The 19,861-nt window shown below is 47.5% G+C and overlaps 1 protein-coding gene across 4 annotated transcripts in view; it reads right to left on the bottom strand.

Moving 5' to 3' along the window:
- SIK3 (SIK family kinase 3) overlaps positions 1 to 19,861 on the bottom strand; it is a gene marked incomplete at both ends in the record, with an annotated part of 70,288 nt that overhangs the window by 19,983 nt on the left and 30,444 nt on the right. For 3 of the 4 annotated variants that reach the window (XM_079545743.1, XM_079545745.1, XM_079545746.1), the window contains 5 exons: positions 557 to 680; positions 997 to 1,121; positions 7,051 to 7,212; positions 12,716 to 12,779; positions 14,531 to 14,647. In XM_079545743.1, coding sequence (XP_079401869.1) covers positions 557 to 680; positions 997 to 1,121; positions 7,051 to 7,212; positions 12,716 to 12,779; positions 14,531 to 14,572 — 517 coding nt within the window. Of the gene's footprint in view, positions 1 to 556; positions 681 to 996; positions 1,122 to 7,050; positions 7,213 to 12,715; positions 12,780 to 14,530; positions 14,648 to 19,861 lie in introns of those variants that run through there. The other variant, XM_079545744.1, reaches the window with a different exon arrangement.

The following is a 19,861-nucleotide window of genomic DNA, read 5'->3' as shown; positions in this document are numbered from 1 at the left end:
CTTTTTTGCCCTCCATGAAATTTTCCACTCAAAGGTATCATAAATACGAGCCGCTCTTAAGTGAGCTTGGTTTTATCTGACAATTCATCACATCACATTTTTCAGAAACAAGATTTATTACTCAAGCATTCAGAAACACGCCTGCAGAAACAGGGCATGGACATTCACTTGTGGTGGGGCTACTGCAGGAAATGAATGTGCCATAATGCTTCTTGTCTAAAGCAGATACAGTGAAAGCTTCTATATTCCTACATCACTACTCCATTTTTAGCTTTCACACTTCCCAGAATTTACTAAGAATGTATCTTTGCTGATGTTCTGCTACAGCTTGCAGCTACGTACACACGGAAGTCAAGATTTTTAAGTAAGAACATTCCAGTTTCTAAATTCCAGATTCAAAATTCGCCTTTGCTCCCATTACAACCTGCTATCCATCCAATATGCTTCCTGGCAAACCACTTACCTGGCATCAATCAGCGGTATACTAAAATCTAAGTGTTTCCATGAATCTGTAAGCAGAGATGTGACTCAAAGCACTGCAGGCACGCAGCCTTACCTGTGGACATGAAGAATGGAATGCGAAACTTCCCGCTGAGCACCCTGGCACGCAGATTCTGCAGCGTGCTCCCATCAAAGGGCAGAGCACCACAGACCAACACGTACAGCACCACGCCGAGACTCTGCGTCACACAAAGGGCAGTCAGCAACAAGCCATGGTTCACAGCAATAAGCATTCTTTAAATGAAAAGATCAATAACAAAGAAAGAGCAAATCCTTGGAAAGGACCTTGTGACATCTCAGTCCTGGGCCAGCCTAGGTTCTCCTTTAAACTTCTGGCCTAACTTAAACTTCCTTCTGAGCCTTGAAGTGCACGGCTACACAAGCCAAGAGCCCAAGTATTTCTTTGGACACCCTTCTTTTTCTCCTTTTCTTGTTCTAAGTACTCAAGAAGCAAAGCCAAAAATGAAATCCGAGTTGAAAAGGTTCATCACATACCCAAATGTCAACCTTGGGCCCATCGTATTCCTTCCCCTCAAAGAGCTCCGGGGCAGCATAGGGAGGACTCCCACACCACGTTTTTAGCAGCTGGCCGGGTGTGAAGATGTTACTGAACCCAAAGTCTGAAAGAACAAAGAGAACAGCTTGGTGGGACGTGATCCAGCACAGCTGCTGTAAACAAATGGTATTTACATTATTTGCTGTGCCTAGTGAAGTCACACATAAGTCACATACAGGTCATATAAGTTATTCAGGCTGAGGGAGCTGGGCTTGTTCAGCCTGGATAAGAGAAGGTTGCAGGGTGACCTCATTGCAGCCTTTCAGTACCTAAAGGGAGCCTACAGACAGGAGGGGAGCCAACTCTTTGGAAGGGTAGATAACTGCAGGACAAGGGGAAATGGTTTGAAGTTGAGGGAAGATTGAGGTTGGATGTCAAGGAGAAGTTCTTTAGTATGAGAGCAGTGAGGTGCTGGAACAGCTGCCCAGAGGGGCTGTGATGCCCCATCCATCCCTGGAGGTGTTCAAGGCCAGGTTGGATGGGGCCCTGGGCAGCCTGGGCTGGTATTAAATGTGGAGGTTGGTGGCCCTGCATGCAGCAGGGGGTTGGAGGTTCATGATCCAATCCAAGCCATTCTATGATTCTATGACATACCCACTTCACATAGGATAAGTTGACCCTATTTACACAACCTGCTCCAAAACACCCTGAGTTGGGCCTGTTTCACATACTACAGCTATACCGCTTTTGCTTATGAGAACACAAAGATGCGAAAGGTTTGCTCTTCACTTTTCAAACATGATTTCCACACTGGAGTTGAGAAATTAGTGATCAGACCAGCCAGGGATGCTGCAAGGTGAATGCTTTGGAAGGAGGCCTCCAGGTTATATTCAAGAGACCACACATACATCTAGGCACTAATTTCCAACCCTCAGCTCCTCTGATGACAAGTTTCACAACTCCATTAGGACCAGGGCAGTTGCCAGAACAGAGTGCAGACAAAGGGAAAAAGAACTGCAAATCAAGTTATTTTCCAGAAAGCACTACATGGAACTGGAAACTTCAGTTCTGGTGGGCAGCTCTACCAACCAACTCAACTCATTCACCCACAGCAAATAATAAATCCTGAAACAGAAATTAAAAGAAAGGTCTTAATCTTACAAGCAGTCAGCTGTAAGCTTATGTGGGCACTAAAGGCACTTTCTGCTAATTAACCTGCCACTCCTGGCACACAGCTGAGACTTGTGCTGGAGGAGCAAAGAAACGACTGTCTGCACTCAAGAGAGGTGTGCTTTTTCCTTATAAAAATAAGGAATCCTTTCTTTTCTTTTGGTCTCAGGTGAATAAAGGCAAATCCATGGTCAGAGAGGGGTTTCCATGTCCCATGGACAGGGCCCTAAAGCAGTTTCTATCAGGAGCTATACCACAGCTATTTGCAGACTGCTTTGCCTGTTTTTTTTCTGCTACAAGTGTGCCAGCAGGAGGGCGAGTGACACTAATGCATGTGGATGGGGACCCACAGCAACAAGGACACATTTCAAAGCGTTTCCTTTTGAGCAGCAGATCCTCATGGCAGAGAAATCCTGGAACAAAACAAGGCAAGCTGGAAATACTCTGCAAATTCAGACCAATCAAACCAAAACCCACCACAGCCAGAACTGATGGTACAGGTGCAGGAAGTAACAAAACATTCATGAAGAGCTTCACGCTGTGTCTGATTTCATTGCTGTTCCTAACTGCAGCATCGCTGGAATAACGTGGAACTGACATGGCTCACCTGTCACCAGAACACAACATCCCTTTGTCCCCTCATTTCTTGAAATAAATATACACTCATCTTAAACATTCATCTCCATTTAGTCTGCTTGTTTCTCCTTACTGCCTTCTGCCCATGCTTCAGAAGATAAGGAACTCATCATGCGTTCTTCAGTCACCAATGAAGGTTTGCCCTCCTAAACCACAGAGAACTGCGAGTTTGCCCTACAACATTTGATGTCACCCTGCTGAAAGGAATTCAGCCATCACCTTTTGGACAAAGAAACCTTCCCACCAGCACCTACAGCTTCACAGAGCAAACCCTCTGTGCAGGGTGCTCAGCACTCCCAGCTGGTAGGCAATAAATGGCTGCTTCGTGCTCCTGCTCCTGTCTGCAGCCTCCGTTTCCCTGCATGATTTTCCATGACCTAATTCCAGGTGACTACTTTCCCCTCCTTCAGAGAATTTCAGCAGAAACCAGCGCAGCACCTCAGCACAGCTGGGTACAGCTGGCTGCAGCAGGGCACAGTTCACACGACTGCCAACTCCAAGCCACCAGGTTACAGCCAGCTTGTCCTCCCATCCTCACAGGGGCAAAACTCTCACAGAGAGGCTACTTGTGCTTGCAGAGACCACCACAGAGCAGTGTGTTCCTTCTGAACCGTCTGGAGGACAGGCAACGTGGTGTAGACCTCTGCTCAGAACAGAGCACAGTGACTGCAAAGACACTGCAGTATCAAAACCAGGAGGTTTTGACTGGAGGAAATGGGATAATCTCCATTTCCAAAGCACAAGAAAAGACGACTTTAGGCAGACAAATTTGAGGGACAGAGCAGACAGCTGCACAATTGTCTTTTCCACCTCAGTAAGCTTTGATTTACTGTCTCACTTTTACAGTGGGATTTTTAACAAGTGTCTGAGCTATGATCGCCAGAACAAGCAATAAAATCTGCAGCACTAAATTAATTTCCATCTCCTAGTGACAAAGCATTGATAGTCAAGTTTATCTGTAAACTCGTGCAAGAACACACTGGGGTTTTGGTACTTCCCAATTCAGTGATATTTTGAACAAATTGTTCTGGTTTACTTTTATTCATCCTTTTCTGCAGTGAGTGGACTTCTCTTCTGTGCTGGGTTGAAATTAGCTCCCAGATTCACTTTTTTTGCACTGAAAGTGGGGAGGAGATGGTCAAGGAGCAGTTCTGCAGATGCCTCCTTTGGGAAGCAGTCTGAGGCAGGGATGCTGAAAGGTGCTGAAGCAGCAGCTCCTGGAAGCATCTGCTCCGGGATGGCAGAAAGGAAAGGTTCTGGTTGCAGGGAGCTGAGCTCACCCCTATGGGAGCTGTGCTCACGTCTGCTCCATGCGGAGCTTGGGGCTGGAAGCGTTCCTTTGGGAGCCACCAGTGTTCAATGAACTGCAGCCAAGTGAGGTGGAAATGCACACCTAAAGCTCCCCCACCCCACCAAGGTAGGGGGGAGGATTTGGAAACATCAAAGCAGCAGCAAAAAAAAAAAAAAAAAAAAAAAAAAAAGCAACAAAAAAGAAAAAAAAATAAAATCTCCCAAACCCCAAAGGAAACAGAGAGATTGAAATAAATGCTCTTACAAACAATGACAAGTCACCCCAGTCTAGAGACGCAGCAAATCCAAACACTGCAGAGCTGGGGAGCAGCCAGGTCCCTTTCCACAAACAGAGCAAAGGGAAAAGGGTGCTTTTGGGGGACAAACTCAAATCTCCTGGTGATGCAATGCAGGGAAAATACCTAAAAGCCATCTCTGCGCTATAACACACAGGGTCCAGTCCCTCCCGTCACCCCAGAGCAGAGCCCAGGGAGCTGCTGTTGGGCTGTGCACGAGGACTTTTATCCTCTGAAGGCGAAGCAGCGAGCAGGCTCTTGCAAACGAATGCAAAGCAATGCATAGATCAGATTCCTGTCTGAAATCATATCCTAGGGAGGCCTGGGTATTTAGCAATAATCTCAACTCCTGGCTGAACTCTCTGACTGGGAGCACAAGGGAGCACAGTGCCAGCAGCTACTGACTCAGACTGCGAAGGTACACAGAAGCAAAGGCATCCATGGGAAAACGAGAACTGGGGTCACAGCGCTCGTATTGTACTGTTTATGGAAAAGCTGTACACTTACAATAATTCAATCCAAAAAAAAAAGCCATGCTTCTGGTTACCACCAAGCAGAAGCAGCAGCATCTGCCTGCTTCTTTATTACAAGCTCAGCTCCTTAACTAACACTGAGTAAAAGTCACACAGAGCTGCAAACGCAGGTGAAAAAGACCAACAGTGTTGTGCTAGGTAATCTGCATGGCAACCAGAAGGGTCTGAAAAATGCGAGCAGTTTGCCAAACAGAGCCCCCATCAGGCACGCTGGTTCAGCTGGTTGAAGCTACAGATATATTAAGTGTGTTATTGAAGAGGCCAGAGTTTGACAGCATTAACAGGCTTGGCAGCAAAAGCTTTGCTGATCCTCCACCCTGCAAAACAAGGTTCTGTACATGTCTGCAGTATTTATTCTGGAAGGTCGACAGTGAAAGCAATCACTTGCTATCGCTTCTTTTTTCTTTTTTTGCTCTTGAAACAATGGAAGCTCTGGTGTCAAGCTGCAATTGATGAGTTATAGGGACAAAACTTAATACTCGGAAAATCCTATACCATAAATCAGCTTTTCCAAGCTACTATTCAAATCTGCTCCATCTTTTTGCCAAGAAAAACACTGCCACTACCAGGGTGGGAAATACCTTCTGGAGACCATTCTGGGAGCAGAGATTTGGAAAGAAAATAGTTTCCACCTTCCCCAGATAAATGCCTCCATGATTTTCAGGCACTCTCTGAACTTGGTGTGCTCACGTGGCCGTTCCTTTACGAAATGCAGCTGCACTCCAGTTTCTTCCAGGGTTAGTTTTCAAGTTGTTTTTTACCTCTCCGGTTTGCAGGGAACTCCTCCTCCCATCCACACAGATGAGATTTTACCCCTTGGACACACGATGGCCTCAGATGATGAGTGTTTGCACACAGCACATACTGTGCTGCTTACATACAGACCCTGGGCAGACTTTCTGCCATACCCAAGACTTCTGTAGTAAGTTACAATCTTAGGCACTTCTGTTTTTTTAATTCATGTTACAAACCCTTGTAAAAGCTGACAAGCTCTCAGAGGAAGCCTGTTCAGACAGGGTGAGGGTAACAAAGTGCTTTCCAAAAACACTCTGATATCTGTTAGTCTCTAGTAGAATTAAACATAAGTATTGGCTGTTCCAGAGTGAAAGCCCACGAAATGAGATGACCAGGGCAGTACTAAATCCTCTTGTTTCAAGCAGTTACTACATAATCCCACAAAGCTCAATGAAGTCAGGTCTAGTTAGTACATCCTCACGTGCAAGAGGAACAGACCGGCAGGGTGCCAGGCCAGCGCACAAACTGCCCGAGCTGTGGCTCTCTGAAAGGACAGCTGTTAGCAAAAGAATCACAAAATGCGTTGGGTTGGAAGGGGCTTCAAGAACATCCAGTTCCAGCCCCCTGCTATAGGCAGGGACGCCTTCCTCCAGACCAGGCTGCTCACAGCCCCATCCAGCCTGGCTTTGAATGCCTCCATGGAGGGGAGATTCACAACTTTGCTGGGCAACCCGTCCACTGCCTCACCACCACCCTCATAGTAAAGAATTTCTTCCTAACACCTAGCCTAAATCGAAGACAATCTAAAAAAGAAGCCTCCAAACACCAGCAAAACACTGGGGGCAGACTGAAGGGGCCTGGTTTTCAGCTTCAGCTTCAGCTTCTGAAATGAACAACATTCCCAAGTCACCAGGGCTATTTTCTTACCCTGGCAAGACAGTGAAATTATTCCAAGATTGCTTTTTCCCCTTAGGCTTCTGTACCACTAATTTTGTTATACTTACTTTTCCATTCTTTCTCTCTCACCTGGCCTGACCTGCTTTGAAGAAATCCTAACCTGGCAACAGCTCTCAAAACAAGGTCAGTTTCTTTATTTGTCTTGGCCATTACCCGGTGTATCGAAACACTGCAGTATCTACAGGTGCATATTTGCCTATGAAGCCAAACCCGCTTTAAAAAAAAAAAAATTATTTTGCAGTTCTTGAAGGGAGATATAAATCTTCTGGCTACAACCTGCCAGTTCCAGCTCTGGGCAGCAGGCCACAGAGAAATCCAAAGCTTCCTTTAGCTGCACTGCATTTCCTTCTTTCTGAATACCTGGAAGCAGCCAATGCCTACATTTATTAACTTCTGAAAGCAGCTGCTTTCCTCCCACACCGTAGTCTTAGCTCACCTGCTATTTTGATGTTAAGGTTAGCATCCAGAAGAAGATTTTCTGCTTTGAGATCTCTGTGGACTATGTTACGGCAGTGACAGAAGTTGACAGCAGCCACGATTTGCTTGAACTTTCTCCGAGCTTCCTTCTCCGCCATGCGCCCGTGGGCCACCAGGTGATCTGTGATGGACAAAGCAGAGAACAGGGCACTTACTGACACAGGGAGCTGGGAAACCACAAGTTGGCTTTGTGAGAAGCCCGAGGTCTCAAAGTCTGCTTCTACACCAAAATAAAAACACAGCTTTTTCACCCTTTTCCTTCGCTTTCTCTGCAGTTCAGGCCTGCCCCACTCCAGCACTTTGAACACCTGCCCAGGATCCTGCTGCTGGGGGGCACAGCACTCCACAAGGCTCTCCACAAGGCCAAGGCCCAGCCTCAGTGCTGATACACACGAGCACCCACTGCAAGTGCTACAGCTCAGGGCCAAAGTTGTTTCAGGAGCATCTTTGGGGACGCAATGAAGAAAATTGTCCCCCATGCTTCAAAATACGCACAGAAATTCCCAATCTCTGGATATCTGGTGTAAAAATACATTTGGAATATTGAACACACTTTATTATGAAAATGGAGCTTACCTCTATTAAGAAAATCTGAATGCTCTCAAGAATTTCACTGAAAAATCTACCACCCGAAGGCAGTGTCTGTGGCCAGACAGGCTTCCTTCAGAAGCTATTATTGCAAACACGGACAGAAGAAGGCTCCAGTTGACCAGAGATCACAAAGGCAGGTATCCAACAGCAACAAGCCTTAAATCAATCCGCTTACAGCTGGAAAGCACCAGGCTTACAGAAACCACTAATCATTCTGCCCTGTAAGTCAGGGCAAACAGGACGGAGATGGGCAGTAAAACGTGGCAGAGAACAGGAGAGACAAAAGCGTGGTCCTGAGCATCACAGAACAGGAACAGAGCTCTGCCAGGAAAAGGAATTGGCAATTAAGGAGTTGAAGGCAGCTCCACAAGGCGCCTTCCCTCGGTTCTGTCTGTGCCCACACGCCACGTGGCATGCAGGAAGGTAACCTGGATGGGTTCCTGAGCCTGGGTGGCTCAGAAAGGAATCACTGGGGACACAGATACTTCTTGCACCACTTGAGCTCTGTCTCAAAAGAACCGAAAAAAAGGCAAGCAGGAAGATTCACAATGTCCCAAAACCAGGCCACAGCCAGCAGCCCACTGTAATGATGCTCCAAGAGCAAAGTGAGGGCAGGACATAAGGAATGAACGCCCAGCCTCTCTCCTCACCCACTTCAAGAGGCCCTTCTGCTTAGGCTGACCCCAGCACCTCTCAGCCAAAACCAGCTTGAAGGGATTTCACTTCACCCCATAAACTCTGCTCAAACTGGAGGGCTCAATTGGAATATTTGTTCTTGAAAATCATACAAATAAATCACTTCTGAAGGTTTCTCACCAGGTGGTTGTATTCTTCCCAGCCACCCATTAATTAAAATACCTGCGACATAATTGACTTGCAGTAAATACTAATTACTGAGACACATGAAAGCAGTTTTGCCTGCTTCTGACTGAAGAGCAGCCTACTTCTCTGTGCTTGTACTGCTGTTGTGCAACAGAGTGAAGCTGGCTTTCCAAAACCTGTCAGATTCATTTTACTCATTGGATAAACTTATTCCATGAGCAAGTGTGAATCAGGGTTGAGGAAAGGAGTCCACCACCAATGCCAGTGTGGCCCTTACCACCCTGCTAGATAGCATCACTTGCTCTCATACAGTCCCACTGTATTTCACCAAGTCCTCTGCATGGTCACACACTGTGTGCCCAGAAGAGCAATGACAGGGACAAGCACAGTTAAGAAAGGGACTGCTCCAACTCCAGCATCACTGCTGATTAATAGATAGCTCAGCCCTAAACAAGTCAAGGTCACATTTGTAATCCTCTCGAGTCTGGGAACACAGCCTGCTGATGCAGTAAACGCTCTTAAAACCAAGTGCAAAGTTTTGATCTCTCAACATCTCTGAAATCATTCAAAGACATTCTCCTACAGGCAAAAATCAAACCCAGCTACTGCAGCAGGAGCACTTCTACAAGGCTCTCTGATGCGTATTTTTGCCCAGCAGAGGCTCAGACAAACTGAAAACAATCATGATGTATAGAAGTACACAGCTGGAGCTGCACTTCACATCCAGGAGAGGAAAACTGTTCCTATTTCAGCACAGAACCAGCAGAGCCAACGGGTTCCTGCACAGTGAGCTCGGAGGGTCTGGGCAGATCCTGGTTCTGGGCGCTGCCCTGGGCTCAGCCCTGCTGCCATCAGGTGCTACAGGCTCCCTGCCAGCTGCTCTGTCCATTTGGTCTGAAAACGCTGCTTCCCCATTATCAGTGCTGCTTAGGCTGCAAAAAAGTCCTTTTAGGTTAGGCATGAAATTCCACATTTAACGAAGAAACCCGCAGCATGGGCCCGTCCCCGAGCTCCGCACGTAGGCGCAGCATTCGAAGCACGCTGACATTTCTGCACAAGCTCCAGAGGAAGGAGAGGAACAATGAAGCTACAGAATACTCTGCATACCACCAAGGGCAACTGTATGCCAAAATTAACCATTGCAAGCTTAATCTGCACAAACCCCTCCTGCAAAGAGGGTGCAGCGGTGGCCGCGGGCTCAGCCGGAGTGCTGACCTCAGGCACACCAGAGCCAGGAGCTGCTGGCTCCTATGCACCAAATGCTTCTGCTACCGCGTCCTCCTGGAGCTGAAAAGGTGCACGGAGTTGATCCTCTGAGTGTTTTCTGTAGAGGAAGCAACACGTGATTTGATTTCACAGTTTTAAAAAACAAACCAGTTTTTCTCCAGATTTCTATGAAGTACCCGATGCTAGTCTCTGCATTGGAAAAACAAAACAAAACAGTGAGAGCCTATGGTAGAGAAAACAAAGCTTGTGAGAAACCACTTGGTGACTTTGTGGTCTCAGCAGCAGCCTGGCTGAGCAGCAAGGCCAGGGCTCACCTGTAGGCAGCGCATCCCCAGCACCCGCTGCTCCCCAGGGCAGTGCCCACTCCCACCAACCTCAGCCCTGTGCTGGGCAGTGGAGACCAGGGATGCCTTACCGCATTCGTGCTAAGCAGCAAAAATCAGACAGGCTGTTCTATTTGACCTCAGAAAAAATAAAAAAAAGAAAAGACACTTGAGAGACCAGGACAAAGAGCATCCTATGTTTAAATGGTGACGTTCATTTGTTCCTGATGTCAAACCGTCAACCCAGCAGCACGCAAATCACACATAGTGACAGAAATGACAGTTTAGATGTTGCTGCTTAAGTCCATGGTGAAAGCAGGAGCAAGTCTTTTCCCCAGTCCCCACACAGTGAGGTGCAAACAAAGTGAATTATCAGAATGCTTCCAGTAACAGATGAATCAAGGACACTTACGGCACGGTGTGGCTGCTAGAGGAGTTATCAGCCCTGCCACAGCCCTTGTACTGGAAATTCAGATAAAGGAGCTGTAAAGCTCTCAGGTGCTAGCTGGGGAGAGCCTGCAGGGCTCAGAATGACAAGGGACAAGAGAGGCAAGCATCCAGCACTGACTGCTGTGCTCACACAGCAGCCGCTGGGACAAAACTGCCACTCGTTCAGCTGAAAGTTCCACCCTGTGTTACTGCCTGTGGAACATTAGCAGCTGTAAGGCCCAGTTTAAGCCTTCAATGGTCTTGTAAAGCATCAAAGGGAAACAACTTAGATTTGCTTCAAATGAACCTGAAGCTCACAGTGCTGCAATGACGTAACTCAGATCTATGAGGCAATCAGCTTTACTTTGAGCGTTCAATGCACAGAAAATTAAGGCCATTTCACAGACATTAAGAGAGAAGAATGAGATGAAGGACAAAGAACACGCATGTTCAATACAGGGGACATATCCCATGCCCAGGAGGTGGCAGATAATCCAATGAAAGCAGGCATTTTTCTCCCACGTACCCTTGACACTGGAGCACACGCTGCCATACTCTGTGAGGATGTGAGCTGGTGCTGTTCTGATTTGTTGGCCATGCAGTGAGAGCTGAGCTCGAGGGCTCTTCAGGCTGCACAATGCCTCACCAGGCCCACCTACCCACTGACTTTGGCAGCCCACACTGCAGGGAGACTGGGCAACACGAGGATGTGATTCTTCAGTGCTAGAGATGCTGAAGACTGCAAGGCAACATTTCCAAAATGGGCTGCTGCTTCCTCCCAGTAAATTGCTTCCTCTCTTAGAGCAAAATCTTAATGGCTACTCAGGAAACTCTGATTACAGAAACCTGAGACTTTGGTTTTCCTCTCTCTGCTCTAATGCTTCAGGGTGCTGGGCCTCATGTAGGACCAGGAAGTGCAAAAAGCCCAGCACGGCCTCATAGCCATGGGTTGGAAAAACACTAGAGCTACTGCGTCACTGGCAGTGCTATCTGCTCCCAGCTCTGAATGAGGATAAAATGCTGGGCAGTACAATGGGAATTAGCCATTCTAATGAGCTGAATTTACTACAGCATAAAATGTTTCAGAAAGCAATTAGATTTTTCACTTCAACTCATGCAGAAGGCTATTTCTGTAACCAGGAGAATTTGTTCCAAGTTTGCATATGAGCTCGCACATAGTTCTGGATTTTAAAAAAGGATGAATTGTCTCTGCCAAATTCAACAGAAGAGGGAGAAAAAGTCAAAAGGAATTCATACTTTCCTGCAATGATCCGCATACAAGTGAAGTCTCATAACCACTGGCAGCGTCTGATACACATTCAGATGATTGTGCTGCAATTATGGCTTGCTGCACAACATCAGATGAGTTTCACAAGCCCTCAGAGCTGCTGAGCGTCCAGCACCATGATTAATGTTTGAGTAAACAACTGGGAGACTCAGCTGGGTGACAGCAAGGTTTCACCACACCACCCGTGCCCTGCAAACAGCAGCCACGACTGCCTCTTCCCTCAGCTGTCACCTCCCAAAGGAGGAGGAAGGTGAAGGATGTGGGCCATGTTGAGAAGTATGGCTGCCATCTAACAGTGGTACTGAAGAACGGTTAGGAGACCATACCCAGTAGCAATCAGCACTTCCCAGCTAAAATTGCCCTATTTTTAATCATTTGGGGGTTCTCTTGTCTCTCCAAGGGGTTCATCACAGAACAGCTTCTGCAGTCAAGAAATCTCAGGCAAAACCTTGTTAGCAGGTAATGGAGTTTAAAATGAATGTAGCTAATATATGCTAAGATAACATTCAGTATCTTTTATACACATATATATTCATGCTTTTGAGAATGAAATACTACAGAACTGCAGGAGCCTATTTGTCTTTGGATGCTATTAACACATGCCAGCATTTGACCTACAGTCAACAAATTCCAGACGACCTGCTGGGAAGCAAAGCCCTCAGCATCCTATGCAACTGGTCCCTGCTACAACGTATTTAATTTAACCACAGAATAAAAGAGGAGCAGCACCACCTGCCAACAAAACCCAAAGAAGCAGCAGAGGCTGTGGAAGATATTTTTCCATTAAGTTGGTATCATTTATTTTTTTACCCCTTTTGTCAATGGAAAGTTCTCAGGCTGAAGGGCATCTCTCAACTGAAACAAGAGAGCATGGCAGCTATTTTCAGTTTACTGTACTTAAATGAGTGCATTATCTGATTAAAGAATGCAATAAATGTACTTACCAAATATTTCCCCTCCGCTAGCATATTCTGTCACTAGATAAATCATCCTCTCTGTCTCCATAACCTGGACATAAGGACAAAAAAGCCACAGATAAAGGAGACTGCTCATGCAAAAAGAAACACAATAGAAAATGTGCATTCCTTGTATAACACGTGCCTAGAAAACATAGGGTGGTTTTTGTTTCTTTCTTTTTTATTAATATTGCATATTTTTGTTTCCAGAGCAACAAAATCGTTATGACTATTATTATTATAGCCCCTCTCTCCCTTTTTTTAACCTTCTAAGTCCTACACTTTCAACAAAACACGGTTTTAAACTCAGATTCCTGATAAAAAACAATGAAAGGCTCTGAATTCCCAAATCCAGGTTTTAGTAACTTTTATTTAGGATTCCGGGGCAAGAAAAAAGCATGAAATAATCAATCTACAAAAAGACATTCCCTATGTATCTTAAAGTGCCATAATTCTGCAGTGTTTGCTGAAGGCCCCTCAATTTTGGCTATTTGGCAAAAAAAGCTAAACATTAACCTCTCTCACTTCTACTCATTTTAACTCTTTGGAGTCCAAATAATGGCTTACATCCACCAGGCACAGATCAGAAGTAGACTGGTCTCGAACGGACAAGGGTTTGATTCTAAGAAATGGCAAAATCATTACTGAGGATTTAACTTCTCCCTTAGAATGATACACGAGCATCCCATGACAAGGAAACAACCCCTGACTATTTCCCCAGAATTTCAAGTTTCCACATGTCACTGCTTGCCATCAGAGAAGAGAAGCCACAAACAGCAGGTTACTCAACTTAATTAGCCTCTTGCACTGTAATACTTTCCCAAGATAAAGGGCCCTGGACAACATGTGTGCTTCCCCAAAGAGGAGCTGACTTCCCAGCCAGAGCTGGATGGAAGCTCCCTCCCTTTCCAATTCAGGCTGTGGCTGTGAGCAGATGGCAGGTGGTCCTGCACGAGCCTGGCAGGCAGCAGTCAGCTCTGGGGACTGATAAGGAGCCATTTCCCTACAGCTTCCCAGAAATCAGATTGCAGGCAACAGAAGAGAATTTGAACAGAGCTCTCAAACACTCTTTGGTTGTAAATAACTGTGTGAGGTCTTGAATCAGAAAGATTCAGAGAGGGGATATTTCAGCAATCCATCAGTTTCCAGAATAGCACTGAGCATTTCACCAAGGTGTTGGTCCCTCTTCCTTCCTTCCTCCCATCACTCTGCTCACTTCTGGCCTGCTGCAACTTCCCTGCTGTTCTGTTTGACCGTGCTGAATACGTGCGTGAAAAGCAGCACACGTGGGTTTTGTCTCTGGCAATTCTGTTTGCAGAGTAAAAACGCCAAAGAAGCAAAAAGTCTGCAAACATGGGACAAAAGCAGGTGTGCCACTGCTATTGATCACCTTCCAAGAAAGCACAGAACAGATCAGCAAGTCCACAAACCACCGGGGAACTGTGCACAGAGGGAGAGGAGAGCAGCATGCTCTCAGTCCTGCCAAAGGATGAGAATTGCTCTCTCCCTTCAGCTGAGAAGGGTAGCCCACATCCGGCTTCAACTGGGAAGCTGAAAAGCAGACAATAGCCATAAAGTAATGGCAAAGGGCCAGCCCCCAGCGGAAGTGTGATCTCCCAGAAAACAGAAGGCTTAGCCACACTTTTCGCCTGTCCCCTTGTCACTGAAGTACTTTGAGACCTTGAAAACATGAAGACTGTCCCAGTACTTCACCTAGGAGAAAGAGGGACAAACCTACGGAACACTGTACAATGTAAAGCTGTAGTGAAGAGGGAGGGAAAACTCACTGCAGAGTGTTCCTACCTGATATAACCTGATGATATGTGGATGGCAGAGCATCTTCATGATCTGAACTTCTCTAAATATCTTCTTCAGATTCTCTTCATCCAGCTGTGTCTTATCAATTATCTTTATAGCAACCTAGCAGAAGGGGAAAAGTTAAAAAAGAGGTTAATTACCCAATCATATACGTGGAAGAACATTTAAAACAAATACTGCACGTAAGACTAAGCCGTACTAAACACAGTACTTTGTAGCCCATGCCTTGGAGAGCCTGGGAGCTCTGCACAGCCTCACCTGCAGTAAGCTCCAGGGGCTCTGAACACAGAGATGGGGGCAATGAAGGAAAGGGAAAGGCAGCAGGGCAGTGGGCTCTGGCGTTACCCACACCATGGCTGCAGTGGAATGGACGCATGTTAGCAGTGAGGGGACGCCAGGCTGCTAACAAGCCTTGCACACCCTGTGAGCTGCAGCCACTACAGTTGCACTGCTGCTTGCAAACCAAACTTCAGCCGCCAACAAACCTCAGTGCAAGACAGAAGCTACATTATGTGTTAGTTCAGCTCAAGATTTGTGTGTTGAATTAACATCCACCAGCAAGTTGTTCTGCTTAGAGACAGCACTTTCCCTGAGAAAACAGCCACTTTTACACGAGTTCTCCCAGTTGCTTTCCTGGCGTGTGATTTGCAGGACTTTTGTTGCAAGAAGACTGCAGAATCACATAAAGATCAGGGGAAGGGCATTGAAAGCAGCACTGCGGGCACAAGTGCTGATGATGCAGAATCAGAAAGATGTGACACAGGAGCTCCAAGCCCAGTTATGTAAATGCAAGCTTGCAGCAGACTCCAGCATTCACTAGGGATGAGACGAGTGCTTTGCACAAAGGCCAGCTGCAGGCTCTTTCTGCCTTTATTCCACCAGCAGGCACCACCACCACGTCCTGGTCCTGCAGGCATTAGCACACAGCACAACATTCGTGCTGCAGGGAGCGAAGGCGTCCAACCAACTCGCAGTTGTGGCAGCACAGAAACAACACCTATAGAAACAAGACACTCTGAGATACCAGGAAAGCATTATTTGCCTTGCAACCAGACACTTGCCCCAAGGATGAGAGGTTTTTCAAAGGCACTACCATAAAGGATGAACATTTTAAAAGAGAACGGTTCGGGCTATTGGCCCTCCTCAACACGACCACCACCTGCACACCGTCTGCCACAGGAACTGTGTCATCACTGCCCCAGCAGGCTGGGGTTTGGCACTCCTCAGCACGGTAAATTCGAGCAGTACTCCTGAAATCACCACTTCTTCCTCTGTCCAGTCCTTTGCAATACATACAGCAATCTGATCTAGCTGTAGATGTCTCTACTCATTGCAGGGGAGGTGGAGTAGGTGGCCTTCATAGGTCCCTTCCAACTCAAACAACTCTATGGTTATCTCGAAAAATCAATTACCTTTGAAGTCAGTTCATGATTAAAAGCTTACAGAAGTCCCATTTTCTCCCTCAAACAAGATATTGCTGGTGGAAGGCAGGCCTTAACACCGAATCAGCCTGCAGAAACTGCACCACGTGTGACTGGACCGCATCCAAGCTCCAAACTAATAGCCCTGACCTTCACACCCAGCACAGGTGTTGGCAGCAGGGGAAGCCCGAGTGCACGGGGCCAAGCACAGGGCCCTGCAGCTGCAGATCGGGCATGAGAGCTCTGTGGGGCTTAGGAGCACTCTGCAGAGCTCCCTGCCAGCCCCAGTGAGGAAAGCAGACATGGCCAGCAGCAAGTTGGTCTGGGTTCTGGTGGCATTCCTCCTCCGGTACCAAACCCCAAGAATGGTGCCAAACGGTGCTCCAAGAGGCGTGGCATATTTGGTGGAGGGAAGGGAGAAACAATACTATCTTGAAGATCTTTAAAGGAATGATCTGAAGCAAATGAAAATTCAGCTATGTATTTGATGAGAAAATCCGTACCTGAAGAATAGCCGCCCTGCACGCGAGCAAAACCCTGAAGAGGCACTATGTACAACAAGCTGCTGGCTTTTTTTCCTTTCATTTGAAGCACTTAGAGCAGAGGAATCATTCCAGACGTCCAAGTCACCAAGCGTGCTTACTACAGCAAGAACAGAAGCTGTAAAGCAGCCAGGGCTGGCACTCGGCATCAGGAGTAGCTGGCAGCAGCAGGGCTGGAGCCAAGGCACAAGGTGAAGCAGCACAAGCAGCCCCTGCACGCCGCTGCCAGGCACTAACGGGTGGTGATTAACAGGGTGACAAGTTGCTGCCGCGTCCCGGGCTGGCAGCATCCGCCATGGCCCAGCAGACATGCAGCAGTGTGCAGCTGTGAGCTGTGCTGCTGGAGGTGCACGCCGCCAGGCTCCAAGGACAGCGCTCAGGGGTCGACTGGAAAACTTCAGAGAGTCAGAAGGGGTTTGGGAATGCTCGCATGCCTCTGCCCAAGGACTTGCTTCTTATGAACAAGCTTTTGTAAAGCTTAAACCAATGATGTTTAAAAAAAAAATCAGTGAGAAGCTTCCTGCAAGAGTGAAGGCAAGATGTCTACCCAGAGACATGAGTCATTTCCAGGCACAAATATTTAAATGAGAATCCACAGGTCTGGAGCACTCCTAAGCTCCTTACTTATTTCACAGCTGTATATTTGCTCAAAGGAAATCTCATTTCCCAGCTTAATTATCTGAGCTGAGCTGACACTTGTGGCCAAGTTCAAGGTAGGCAGAGCATGCGAAGGGATGGAACTTGGACAGTGAGCCCAAGTGGAACAGAATGGAATTTCCTTGCCCCTCTCTGATAGCGCAGGGCAGTGCTGCCACCACATACACCTGTGTAAGGAGGGACACGAAGGCACTGCCATCTTACAGACCTGCTACTTCCCCATCAGATGCGTAGCCCTTGAGTAAACCTGGGTCTGTCCTCCAAGGTGAGAAAGAGGAGAGGCCTGGCACTTCTGAAGGATTTTCTTCCAAACGTATTCATTGAATTTAAATGCCTCCAGCGACAGAGATAACATAAAAGGTAAAAGTCTCCTGGAAAAGCCTGGGGAAAGCACCTCGTGCTCCAGTTTCAGGAAATTCAAGGCTTCCTCACCAGGCGCGGGTGGAAGTAGGAAATCCCCTCGGTGCTCCTTGCAGAGGGACCGTGCAGGGAGTGCCAGGGCTGGGGGCTGGTGGAAGAACTGTGTGGAGTTTGTGTCAGATGCTTGGACGCCTTTTTTCCAGAGTGAAGGAGTGCTTAAACGAAACAAAACAGTCTGAGTTGGTTTCTCCTCTCCTGCATTTCCCAGCTGGCTATTATCCTCCCTCCCTCGAAAGATGACTTGGCTGATGTGAGCCCTCCTTTTTGTTGAAATCCCAAGATGACTCCATCTGAAGATCAGCAGTGCACAAAGGATGAGGTTCAATCACTCACCTGGATGTAAACACCTGCCCACGCTCCAACCGACCCCGCAGGTTATCCAGCCCTGGAATCAGGGCCACAAGTCCTGCGCCCTCACACAGCACAGGCACTTCTTAGGAGCTGCATAATGATAGTGCCCAAGCAGGTGTGTAACTATTTTCTCCATAAAACATGGCTTGGGATTCCTTCCAGTACTTGAAGGGAACATATAAACAGGTGGGGGAATGGCTGTTTACAAGGGTGGGTAGAGACAGGACAAGGGGAATGGTTTTAAACTGAGGCAGGGGAGGTTTAGGTTGGATATCAGGAGGAAGTTTTTCACTCAGGGGGTGGTGATGCACTGGCACAGGTTGCCCAAGGAGGCTGTGGATGCCCCATCCCTGCAGGCATTCAAGGCCAGGCTGGATGTGGCTCTGGGCAGCCTGGGCTGCTGGTTGGCGACCTGCACACAGCAGGGGGTTGGGACTGGATGAGCACTGTGCTCCTTTGCAACCCAGGCCATTCAATGATTCTAGGATTCCTGATCCTTTTGCTAATGCTTTTTTACCAGTCTTCTAATGGCACTGTTTAGGAGCAGACGGATCGCAGCAGGCACCAGCACCCTCCACGTCCATTAGCGCAGCACACTCAGCGGGGTCCCTGTCCCACTGGGACGGGAGAAATGCTGCTGGGGTCAGTGCTCTGGGCTTGGCAGAGGGCTGCAATGCACCTCGAGGAGGACGACAGCCCATTGCTCATGCCAAGCAGTGTCCGAAGGAGCCAGGTGCTGCTTCACCCCTCTCCTCCCCTCTGCCAGGCGTCACTGCTACCAGCTAAGACCCAGACAAATGTTCCCATCACTCACAAGACAATTCCCATCAATCACCGCCCTCGTTGGCAGCTTCAGCAACAAGCAGATCCGTGTCAATGACGCACGGCAGGCTGGCTGCTGGGGATGAGCCTGCCGTGGGATGCAGGGCTGAAGGCAGGGCCCTGACAGTGCTCACAGCTGCTGCAGCCACAAGCACACCTCTCACCACTCAGAACCAAGGGAGAAGCGCTGGCAGATGGGTTTCCTGCTCCAGTCAAGGGGAACGCTGACATTTATGGTGCTATGGCTCTGCAAAAGGAACAAATCTCTTGAAGCACCGAGACTCAACCCAATTAAGGGCACTCCCTCATCCCTACAAATTCCACATAAAAATACAGAGAGGAAAGAGCAAGGCTAAACATCATTAAATAAAGCACAAGTTAAGCTACGATTAAAAGTGGAAGAAAACCATAATCTAATTTCTTAAACAATGAAATGCTCTTTAAAAAGTAGTCTGAAAAATCAACTGTTCTTTTATCAAAAGTTAATGAAGCTTATGGGCAGCAGGATACATGCCAGCTCTGGGGCATGCATGCTGCTACCAATTAACAAAATGTTCCCTCCACTTCTAAACATTTCATTTTCTTCCTTCTCAGAGCCAACTAACACACCAGGAGTTCGAGGGACAAATTGTTACTTGGAAGAAAAGGTAAGTTCCTGAAAACAACAATCCATAAAGAAAAGGTGAGGCTCTCAAGCTGATGACTGTGAGGCTGCGCCTCCGGGACAGAGGGTTTGGCCATGGCATCTCCACGCTTCTCCTTGCCTGCTGTGCTCCAGCTGAACACTGCTCCGTGTTTTCCCGATTCTGAAGCTGTGTGTGGTGGGGGCCAGCCAACCTGCTCTTAATAGGAGACTGCAGTAAGGAAGTGGGTTTTAAAAGCAGCCGTGTGTACAAAATAAACATGTCAGTCTCAGAGAGATCTGAAAACTAGCAAAACTCCAAGCGAAAAAGCCTCCCAGCCTGAGCCCTGAGCTGACTTCATTATGCCCAAAGCCCCAGGCAGCCCAGAAGCTTGGTGACTGATCCAGTCAGAGTGCCCATCATCTGGTTAGCCCACCACAATCCCTGGGTTGGGAAGAGAGCTAAAGGATTGTGCCAAGG

This window comes from Tetrao urogallus (genome assembly GCF_951394365.1).
Source record: "Tetrao urogallus genome assembly, chromosome: 22".
NCBI lineage: Eukaryota > Metazoa > Chordata > Aves > Galliformes > Phasianidae > Tetrao > Tetrao urogallus.
The sequence above is the reverse complement of the archived record's forward strand: the minus strand, read 5'-3'. Positions and strand labels throughout refer to the sequence as shown.